At 42.2% G+C, this 11,466-nt stretch overlaps 1 protein-coding gene across 1 annotated transcript; it reads right to left on the reverse strand.

Annotated features, from left to right (window-relative positions):
* Positions 1-426: 426 nt before the first annotated feature.
* LOC118539656 (NBPF family member NBPF6-like protein) lies at positions 427-9,376 on the reverse strand. Its single transcript, XM_036098406.2, has 5 exons — positions 9,199-9,376; positions 7,001-7,100; positions 4,621-4,856; positions 1,366-1,414; positions 427-661 (listed from the first exon to the last, which is right to left on the reverse strand). Exons 1-5 carry the CDS (start codon positions 9,374-9,376, stop codon positions 427-429), a joined length of 798 nt encoding a protein of 265 aa, XP_035954299.2.
* Positions 9,377-11,466: the final 2,090 nt, after the last annotated feature.

Consider the following 11,466-nt stretch of genomic DNA (forward strand, 5'->3'; position numbering starts at 1 on the left):
TGCACCTCCAAAAATATGGGCAAGACTGCTAGTATTTCTCAGACAGTTAGAAAAGCTTAAGGGACACTGTTCAGGAACTATAATTAGCAAGAACATTCCCAGAAAGCTAAGATGCTTCATCTTAGAGGAGGTCTATTAGATTGTGTACACATGCTGGAGTGGTAGCAGAGAGTCTGCCATGATCCCTTCACTCTCAATCTGACTTGCCTGGAGTCCATCTGCTTGCACATGCCAGTGGGGACTAGAATGACTGAGGTGAGGTGTGGACCAGGAACAATGCAAATTACCTGACCCACCAGGGACCTGTACTTGAAACTTGGTCCCAGAGCTGTGTTCAGCCTAGTCACTTTTTCAAGGTTAATCTTTAGGGCCTGCCTGCAGAGATGATCTCATTCAGCCTAGACAGAGGTGGTAAGCATGTAGAAGCTACTGGAGCTTTATTCTCCATTTTTCCAGTGTTGGTGGAGTTTTATTCTCTTTATAATGGGAGTACTCACTGGTGACTTCTGCAACAGAGCTGGCTTCCTGCACATCAGAGGGGAAAGCACTGCTGCTGGGAGGCTGGTGAGAGTCACAGTGACTGGAATGAGTCAAATACCGTTCATCTAGTGAGTCTTCCGAGACTTCATTCTCTTCTTCCTCCTGGAACTCCCTGCAGAGTCTGGGGTGGGGGCAGGGAAGGGAGGTAAGACAGGAGATTAAACTAAGGCAACCTGGAACCACAGCTTCACAGCTGGTCCTATCTCAAGCTCCTGGAAAGACCCCAGAAACCAAAAAGGCCATCTGGATGAGAGAGAAAGCATAACAATCCACTTCTGACTAGGGTTACTGTGCCTAGAGTTCGGTAAAAGGGAGCAGCAGGTGCTCAGTGTGCTGGCCACATAACGTGGATCAGGAAGTAGACTCAACTACTCTCAAATACACTTATGACACACAGAGACCTTAAAATGCTGTGGACAACTTTTGTTTAAAAAATATGAAGTGGTCCACTGAATTAGTGGCTCCCGAGACAATGTCTCACTCTGGGTTTTTTTTGTTTTGTTTTTACCATACAGGTTTTTAGACTACAGAAACCAGGGATCTCTGGCCTTTATGTCAGACTGACTCTAGCTAATTAACCTTGATGAATTACTAGGAAATGGTAACCAATACAAGAACTGCACAGAGAACAGACAACATTGTTTAAAAGGACAGACACATCATTGTATGATGAATGAATGAATGAATGAATGAAAGAAATAGGTAAAATCAGCAGTTTCTGAGTTTTTTTTCCTGGATCTGGGACTTTGGCCTCTTGGTGTCTTGCTTCTAGAATCTTCTCTAGACTTCACCATTCCATTACCGGCCCTTTCAGCATTCAGTTACCTGGGTGCCAGGGGCTCCTGTCCATCTTCATCCTTATCATTGTAATTTTCTACAAACCAAAAAATAGAAACAGCTAGTCAGAAATTGAGCAGGTCCCATTTCACACATTACAAATATGAGGGCCTATATGATCGGAGGCGTAATACTCTGCATGTTTGTTCAGAATACTCTGAGAGAGAGGGCTTAGGTTGTGTCTTCAGAGAAGTAGCCTGGCAAGCTTTCCTGAGCAACACCGGACGGTCTCTTCCTGGTGTGGCAGATCATCACCATGACATCTACTACCAAGTCAAGGCAAAAAGTTGAAAATGTCTTTTGTCCAGTGCACAGAATACTCATTCAGCTGCCTTCTGGACTTCTCCAGCTGTAACCTTCATTTTTGCCACATAGCTGGTGGCTAGACCATGGTTGTGTGTCCTTTTAGGCTCTCATAAAGAACCCACTGCAGTCTCTGAGGAGCAACAACTTCAGGAGAACCCACTGAACCTTTCTAACCAAATGACTTGACAAAGGCACTTGTGCATGTCAGAGTGTGTGAAGAGAATCTTCCCTCCTTTTTTCCCCTGACCCCACCTAGAGACCAGCACAGCTGCTGAACTGTATTGTCAAGGCAGCTGGACAGTGACCTGAACCACAAAAGAGAATCTCTCTCATCAAAAGAACCAGGAAAAAGGGACCTCTTGCCTAAAAAGTGTGAAGAGTGCTCCCTTTTATTTTCTATTTCTCAATTTTCTTGCCTCCTTGCTCTCAAAGTAGCCCCAGTCATGCAGAACTGCAATGCAGTGTGAGAAGAGAAATCTCTGAGAAAACTCAATCTTTCTAAACAGAGGAACTTGGAAAAGGGACCCTTGGGAACTTGAAAGTATAGAAGAAATACCAGACAGAAGAGAGGCTGGAAAACGGTCTATGAGCTGACAAAAGTACCAGGACTCATCCCCAAACCGAATATGTGTGGAATTGGCCCAACAGATCATGACAAAGGATTAGAGAACTGAATTACCACATAAACCACCATCTACTCCAGACTAAACCTGAGTAACATATTTGCCGGACCAACCCAAACAACAGCATATCAAAGGTACTGAACGCTCACCTGATATTGGAACCACTGCCTATAGAAGGTGAGACAGAACTTGTGAATCTGACCCTAATCAGATCGCCTGCTAAAAAATAATTTCCAGGGGTGCCTGGGTGGCTCAGTCGTTAAGTGTCTGCCTTCGCTCAGGTCATGATCCCAGGGTTCTGGGATCAAGCCCCAGGTCGGGCTCCCCACTCAGCGGGAAGCCTGCTTCTCCTTCTCCCACTCCCCCTGCTTGTGTTCCCTCTTTTGCTATGTCTCCCTCTGTCAAATAAATAAATAAAATCCTAAAAAAAAAATAATTTCTGGAGGGTTTTAACAGGACCCAGGGTCTTACGATATAATATTCAACCATTTCAATAAATGAATAAAAAGCATTTGATAGAATTTGACATCTATTCAAAATAAAACTCTCAGAAAATAAGGAATAAAAAGGAACTTCCTCAAATAAGGTGGAAACATTTCTTGGTTGGACCATGACTCCTCATGTTTGCATTAGGAGACATAATTTTTTCTCCCTGTTGTCAGCAGTCACCATCATAAAACAAAAAACAAAAGATTTGTTTGTTCATTCAAATATGAATAAATAAAACAAAAAAAATTAAAAAGGGAACTTCCTCAACCTAATATGGCACTATGATCATTAATTAGGAAACTCAATATTATTTTAAGATTTATTTATTTGAGAGAGAGTAGGGGAGGGGCAGAGGGAGAGAACCCACACAGGGCTCAATCCCAGGACCCTGAGATCATGACCTGAGACAAAACCAAGAGTCAGATACTCAACCAACTGAGCCACTTAAGTGCCCCAGAAAACTCAGTATTATTAAAAATGTCAATTCTCCTCAAATTTTTCATAAATTCAAAGCAATGCCACTCAAAATCCCAAGAGGATTTTGTTGCTGTTGCTTTTTTTTTTTTTTTTAACAGATAATGGCAAGCTGATTGTAAAATTTATATGGAAAGGCAAAGGATCTTGTTTTAGGAAAAGAGTTCTTAGATATAACTACAAAAGCATGATCTGTAAGTTGGACTTCATTAAAATTAAGAAATTCTGCTCTCTGAAAGACACTGTGAAGAGAATGAAAAGATAAGCCATAGTCCAGGAGAAAATATTTGCAAATTTAATATCTCATAAAGGACTCGTATGCAGAAATGTAAAGAACCCTTAAGACTTGATAATAAGAAAACAAACAACTCAATTTTAAAATGACAAAATGTTTGAACACTGGCTTCACCAAAGATATAAGGAGAGTCAACAGGCATTTGAAAAGATCCTTAAAATCATTAGTCATTAAGGAAATGTAAATTAAACCACAATGCCTTCCCCGCCCCCATGCTTATTAAAATTGCTGAAAAGACAAAAAGCAAAAGAACAACAACCTGAAATTATCAAAAGCTGATATTGGGGAACAATTGAAATTTTCACACATCGCCAGTGGGAATCTCAAATGGTATAGCCGCACTGGAAAACAGTGTGGCAGTTTCCTCTTCCCATACCACATGACCCAGCAATCCCACTCTTACATATTTACCCAACTGAAGTGAAGTGAAGTGAAAATGTATTTTCACACAAAAACCTGTGTGTGAATCTTTATAGCTATTATTCATAATTGCCCCAAACTGGAAATAATCCAAATGTCCTTCAATGGGTAAATAGATAAATAAAAGTAGTGTATCCATATAATGGAATAGTATTCAACAGTAGAAAAAGAAACAAACTACTGATACATTCTGGACATGGAAAATCTGTAGGAACAGAAAACAGATCCAGTGGCTTCCAGAAACTGGGGCGGGAGACAATGGTTGACTACATAGAGGCACAAAGGAACTTTTAGTGGTGATGGAACTATTCTGTATCTTGATTGTGGTGGTGCTTACACCACCCTATATGCATTTCTCAAAGCTCACAGCACTGACACTACAGTGGGCCATTTTACTGCAAATCAATTATCCTTAAAAGAAAGAGGAAATGTCTGTGGGGGCTCACCTTGGGCCCAGGTGAGCGCCGGTAGGTATTTCTACCTGATAGCATCACTATCAATAGGCTGAGAAGGGCACAAAACAGTAGGACATCTGGCTAAAAAGTCACTCTTAGAGTCCTGGAAGCATGGAGACTTATGTGAGGCTAGGATCTTTGTGAGGACCTAAGGGTCTCCATGGCCTGTAAGCCAACTTACCAGTGGTGAGTTTGCTGGCAAGGTTCTCTGCCAGCTGGCTTCCTTGGGCCAGTTGTTCACAGAATCTCTGTCCCTGGTAGCGGGCAATGTCAGTGCTCCTGAGGAGGCCTTCAAAAGACTTGACCGTGCTCTTTGTATGCTGAATGAAAAGATAACAGACACCTTTCCCTTCCTGTATCCTCTGTCGTAAGTGGGTCAGTTCTTGTGCCTGAGCCTGAATTAGGGGATCATATTTCCTAAAGTAAGAAAAACAAGTAAAATGTAACAGTGCATAGGTTATGGGAGTTTCAGCAGAGACATCTCGTAGAATGCCCCTAAGGAACTTCCCAAGTTGAATTTTTACACAGGTTGTATGACTTGCCTGTGGCAGAGGGAATGAGGAACAGCATTGGGTTTGTTTCTTTGTTTTTTATTAACTTTACTTTGAAAAGATGCCCCTTCAGTTCCTCAATTCAGCCCACATCCACTTGCATGGATTACATATCATCAAGCATTATGCAGAAAGTGGCGTGCACATATGCACAAGCCAGATATAGAAGTGTTGGGTGGGTACACGTGGTGTTGATTCAAAGGATGAAAAGAAAAATCAATGAAAGGGTCAAGAAGCATAGCATTCTTTTCAGTGACATGAAAATAAGCCATAATCCGTAAGGAGACACTAAAGAGTAAATGAAGTTCTGAGTTACAACAATTACATCATTCTAAGTGGGTTTTCACCATTTTCTAATGATTATACAAATATTTTGCATGGATTCCAATCTAAAATGTGAGCTCTCTGAGGCTAGAGATAGTGCCACATATTATGCAACTTACAGTACCCAACGGAGTGTACATACACAAGTAGGTATTCAGTTAATACCACATAGAACCACATAATCCTAAAGCTGGACTAGACATTTATAGTCATCTACCTCATCTGATGCCTGAATCTCCTCCCTGCTGTCCTACTAAGTGACAGTCTACAGACTGTCTTTCAAACTCTATTCCATAGAGCTCCTGTAAAGTGTCAGAGCTGGTGAAGGCATAGACTAGAGAACAACAGAGGCTCTAGACCTAGGCTTCCTTCAATCAAGTATCTCTGCTTTAGATTTTACATATTTGAGCTTCTCAGATTTCATTTCAACAAAGGGTTAAAAGACATTTTGAATGCCACAATCTACCCTATATTTGAAACCCTCTGAGGATAAACAATGCTAGTCCTCAGTACTAAATTATTAATAAACTATTTTCCAAACAACAGCTGCTTGATTATCTATATACCCAATAGCCCTACCAGTTAATACTCCACATAGTATAATACTTAGAAAAAAAAAAATCAAGATTGAGAAGGAGAAACATTTTTGTCATGAAAAGACACTTTGGAAAGCTTGGAAAATATTTCTTGTAGTAGAAAATGTTAGTCCATTAATGACAACCACCACACCTATAAAAAAATAAAAGTATAGAGGTGCCTGGATGGCTCAGTTGTTAAGCATCTGCCTTCAGCTCAGCTCATGGTCCCAGGGTCCTGGGATCGAGCCCCGCGTCGAGCCCCGCATCAGGCTCCCTGCTCCGCAGGAAGCCTGCTTCTCCCTCTCCCACTCCCCCTGCTTGTGTTCCCTCTCTCGCTGTGTCTTTCTGTGAAATAAATAAATAAAATCTTTAAAAAAATAAATAAGTAAATAAGTAAATAAATAAAAGTATAATAATTACAGAAACTATTTGTTGAGATCTTCATATGTGTCAGAGATGGTTCTAACTTGTATTCATGCATTTAATCTTCATAACCCTCTGAGGGTTATGATACTGTTAGTATTTTCATTTTACAGATGAAGTTGTACCTCAGTTGAGGTAACTAAGATTCAGGAAAGTTAAGTAAATTTGGGGCGCCTGGGTGGCTCAGTTGGTTAAGCGGCTGCCTTCGGCTCGGGTCATGATCCCAGGGTCCTGGGATTGAGCCCCAGGGTCCTGGGATCAAGCCCCACATCGGGCTCCTTGCTCAGCAGAGAGCCTGCTTCTCCCCTGCCTGCCATTCCCCCTGCTTGTGCTTGCTCTGTCTCTCTCTCTCTCTGGTTCTGTGTCAAATAAATAAATAAAATCTTTTAAAAAAAGAAAGTTAAGTAAATTTGCCCAAGGTCACACAGCTAGAAGCCACATTGCTAGTACTCCATCTCAGGTGTCTGTCTCCATTTTATTCCTATGATATTTAAGGGAGAACCCCAGAGACCTAACTACACTACCCCCTAATTCCCACAGCCCCGCCAGTTGTCTTTACCTAGTTCTGTGCCTGCCACATACTTTTCTATCCCTCTCTTTGGACAAATGCGCTCTTTATACTAGCAGCCTGGGCTGCCCCACTTCAAATAGTAATTCACACTTTCCCACACAGGTACCTACTTACCCAAGCCTTGCAGCTGGTCTCATCTTCTCTGCCAGTTGCCTGTCAAACTGTACTTCTTCCTCCAGCACGGATTCAATGAGGCCTTTGTACTCTTCACTCTCTGAGAAAACAGACACACCTGCCTCAGGGGAATGCTGGACATGCTGCTGTGCTTGCTGCCTTCAAAGGAGGAAGCAGGGTCCATCCTAAGGACAAATGGAACCCTGGCAACCAGGCTCCATGCTGGGAGCTCCACATCTCATTCCTCAATCTCCCAGACTACATGGCATTTTAGATATGAGGAAAGAGAAGCTCATGGGCAGGTAACTTACTCAAGATAATTGAACTGGAAGGAGACAAGTCAGAATTCATATCCCCTGAGGTCTGACTCCAAATCTTGGGCCACTTTACCAAGCCTTGTAGCTTCTTAGGTAAAGCATTAACCTGGGACATGAAGTAGTGATTTCCTGTGCGTTGGAGAAGGCTCCAAAGTTTGTAGGACTGATAGTTCTCCCATGTTGAGAGTTTCAATAATCCCCCCAATATTTCAAAAATTTCCAAGTTTATTTGGATACAACTGTGTAATATGTATACGGAGGGGAAAAAAATCTGAAAGATATATGTTCGAATGCTACCAGGTGTTGTGTTAGAATAGAGGAGAACTAATACATAGTGCTTCCATGGCATTGTTCTAGTAGATTTTCAAGAATTATTATCATGTAATCATCACCACTAGCTAAAAAGGTAAATATTATTATTACCATTACAGATGAGGAAACTGAGGTACAAAGAGGATAACTTGGATTTGACCCCAGAAGTCTGGCCCAGGACACATGCTCTTAATCACTGCACTGTATTATCTTTATACTAAGATCTAGGGTGATATCTCTTTTCTTCTCTAGCTTCAAAAAATTTGTCTTACAATTGTGATTTTAATGAGTGATGTAAAAAAAAAAAAACCCTTATATTTCCACACCCCAAAGCTCATCTTTTCCTTCTTTATTTTTAAGATTTTATTTATTTATTTGATAGAAAGAGAGCACAAGCAGGGGCAGTGGCAGGCAGAGGGAGAGGGAGAAGCAGGCTCCCCGAGGAGCAGGGAGCCCGATGCGGGGCTTGATCCCAGGGAGCAGGGAGCTCAATGTGGGGCTCGATGCGGGGCTTGATGAGGGGCTCGATCCCAGGACCCTGGGATCATGACCTGAGCTGAAGGCAGTCACTTAACCAACTGAGCCACCCAGAAGCCCCTTTCCTTCTTGAAAAAGTAGGCTTTTTAGCTTTTTTCTCCATGTCTAGTAAGTTGGATAGCAAATTTTATCCCCCATTGATTTGTTGAAAAATAACTGTAGAAATTTGAAAGCAAACTCTACTTCAATATCAGCAAGAATCCTCCTCTAATATTCCTGTCTCTTATGTGTCCTCACTTCCATCATGGTTCCTTCAGTCACTACAGCTTCCTGCCACCTCCCCTCTGGCCCCCCCATTACCCACAGGTTTGGGATTGTCCAAGGATTTCCAAATGTGAGAGCTGAGCATGGAGAGGGAAGGGCCAGCTCCTCCATTCTCATTTTGGCTCCACGTCTCAAAGCCCAGATCCTGGACTAGCTTGCTGTCTGCAAAGTTCATATTCAGGGAGAGATCGAAAAGGTGCTACAGAGTCTCTGATTTTCCTGGAAATACTTTCAATCTCACCAGAGTGTGAGGAACAGCTTCTTAAAACTCATATGGGAAAAAAAATTTTGCTCCAGGCATCAGGACTTCCTTCTGCGTCTGCTATCAATGTTCTGATCTCCAGGTATCTGCGGTTCAGCGGGGAACAGACAGCTTTAAGCTCCTATAAGGCAGGTAGAGAATACTAGTACACTCCCAGGGCAGCTAGCACAATGCTTTGCAAAGGGTACTTAGTAAAAGTGATACTATATGTTTCTAGAATCTGACACATGTTCCTGAGAGAGAAAAGATAGTTCAGTGTCTGAACCAGGGTTTTAGCCTCTCTGCCTCCCTACCTCTCACTGTAAACTTTACTCCTTTGTGCCTCAGTGTTTCCATCTTTTGCAAATTGAGGGTAAAATACCCACTTCTACCTTTCCAGGAGTATAGTCAGGACAAGATATATTTTGATGGAGAGAGAAGAATAAAGTTTGGAGAGCGTTTAGTTTCTCATAGGGAAGTTAGACAATCATTTATCACTCTGGTGACTGTGAACCCATAGGGCTTACTGTATTTCTGCAGCTGGTTGGCCAGGATGTAAGCAGTAGCCTTGGATGTGAGGAATTTCTCCGTGAGGTCTCGGAAGTTCTGTTTGTTTTTTTCCAGCTGGGAGCACAAGTACTGGTTGGTTTCCAGGATGCTCATTTCTGTCCTCGGATCAGAGAAAGTGGTGAGAGATTCTGCCATGCTGAAGCTTGTGGTGGTAGAAGAAGTAGAGCCAGGACCTGGGGAGCAGAAACCCAATAAATAATTAGAAACAAGTGAATAGATTATGGTGATGGCTGCACTGCCTGGTAAATTACTAAAAATCATTGAACTGTACAATCCTAATAAGTGAGTTTTATAGTTTGTAAATTATACCTCAAAATTTCATTAGGTGGGAAAAAAATGGACTTAAACAGGTCTAAAGTATGCAGATGTAATTCATACTTACTTTGGGGCCAAACTTTTTCAGCATTCCACAACTGTAAGAATTCTTAACCACAAAAACAAGGTAGAAGATACCAGAGCTCAGAGCCTGGGGCGCTGCCTGCAACTCAGCCTCCGGCAAGAGTGCCAGGCGGAGTACCCAGCCTGCCAGGTAACCGTTCGGAGTCACAATAACAGCACTGGAAAGTGGGGGGTGTCATGGAATCCTAGAAGCCCCTGTCTTCCAGTTGCTGAGGCCTCGCTGATACACAAGGTCACCCGGTCTGTTGTGAAGGTCACCACTGATGGGGAGTCCCCCCAAACCTCCAGCAGCCACTCTCAGTATTTGTGTGCCCATGTGCTGATACCACACCTCTTTCTAAAATTTAAGCATATTTTTCATTGCTTATTCTTGTAAGTGCATAGAAAACATGAAGGAATCAATATTTTCCCAGATTCTTTCATTGTCTTAAGGACTGTCATGAAGTCACTTCACTTCTCCGTCAGGAAAAATTTAAAACTTTTTGGTAGTCTTGGTGTTCTTCTTTGGTTCTCTAGTTTTATTCCACATCAGTTTAATATTATAAGAAAAATTCTGAGTATAGTATTCAGTGTGTGAATAATTAATTTATAAAGATTTCTATCCTGTGTCTGAATTTTCTTCTTGCCATAGTCCAGGGTTATGTCTGCTTCTTTTCCCACATTGAGGAAATATATTGGCTTTTCATTAAACTTGGAAGTCGAGTTTGACATCCCTATATCCTAGCCCCGCCCTCCTCCTGTATGTGTGGATCGCTTTGTGTTTTAATCTCTATATACATATATTGTGATTGTCACTTACGAAATTCTTTCTAGCTCCACAGGGTATCTTTCCCATTTGTCAAAGTCATTGAAAGAGTTTTTTGTTGTTTTTTTTTTAAGATTTTATTTATTTATTTGATAGAGAAACAGGGAGAGAGCACAAGCAGGCAGAGCGGCAGGCAGAGGGAGAGGGAGAAGCAGGCTCTTGCTGAGCAGGGAGCCCGACGCAGGGCTCGGTCCCTGGACCCCGGGATCATGACCTGAGCCAAAGGCAGATGCTTAATCATCTGAGCCACCCAGGCACCCCTGAAAGAGTTTTTGTATATGTCTTTGAATACATGTAGTGGCCACCTTGGGATGACTTATAAACTAATGTTATTATTTTTTTTTAAAGATTTTATTTATTTATCTGACAGAGAGAGCACAAGCAGGGGGAGCGGCAGGCAGAGGGAGAAGCAGGCTCCTTAGGAGCCCAATGTGGGACTCGATCTCAGGACTCGGGCAGGGAGAAATTTTTTTTTAACAACAGAAATCACACAATGAGGTGGTGGAAGTGAAAACAACTGTCAGCAATCTCTAACCAACACTAAATACAACCAATTACAATGGATTCAAATCCTCTCAAATTGGTGTAAAAGTAAGTTCCAGCTATGGCAGTGTGTTAGACAGAAAAGGGCTATATATTAAGAATAGTACAAGTCTAGGGGCACCTGGGTGGCTCAGTCGTTAAGCGTCTGCCTTCGGCTCAGGTCATGATCCCGGGGTCCTGGGATCAAGCCCCACATGGAGCCCCGCATGGAGCCCAGCAGGGAGCCAGGCATCGGGCTCCCTGCTCAGCGGGAAGCCTGCTTCTCCCTCTCCCACTCCCCCTGCTTGTATTCCCTCTCCCTCTCTGTCAAATAAATGAATAGAATCTTCAAAAAAAAAAAAAAAAAAAAAAAAAGAATAGTACAAGTCTGTACCAGGCTAATTGTAAGGCACTGTAAGTGAAGATATGACTCTCATACAAAGACAAAGGGCAGGGGGATGCTTTTAAATTGGTTGAAGAAGTGATATTCTAGTGTCTA

Source organism: Halichoerus grypus, chromosome 5 (assembly GCF_964656455.1).
Source record: "Halichoerus grypus chromosome 5, mHalGry1.hap1.1, whole genome shotgun sequence".
Taxonomy (NCBI): domain Eukaryota; kingdom Metazoa; phylum Chordata; class Mammalia; order Carnivora; family Phocidae; genus Halichoerus; species Halichoerus grypus.

Excerpts from the sequence above, each read along its gene's own strand:
- LOC118539656 (XM_036098406.2), bottom strand. The coding sequence starts at position 9,376 with ATGGCAGAATCTCTCACCACTTTCTCTGATCCGAGGACAGAAATGAGC. Across the intron at positions 4,857-7,000 it reads AGACCAGCTGCAAGGCTTGG|GAAATATGATCCCCTAATTC; the intron begins GTAAGTAGGTAC and ends TTCTTACTTTAG. Across the intron at positions 662-1,365 it reads CAGGAGCCCCTGGCACCCAG|ACTCTGCAGGGAGTTCCAGG; the intron begins GTAACTGAATGC and ends CCCCCACCCCAG.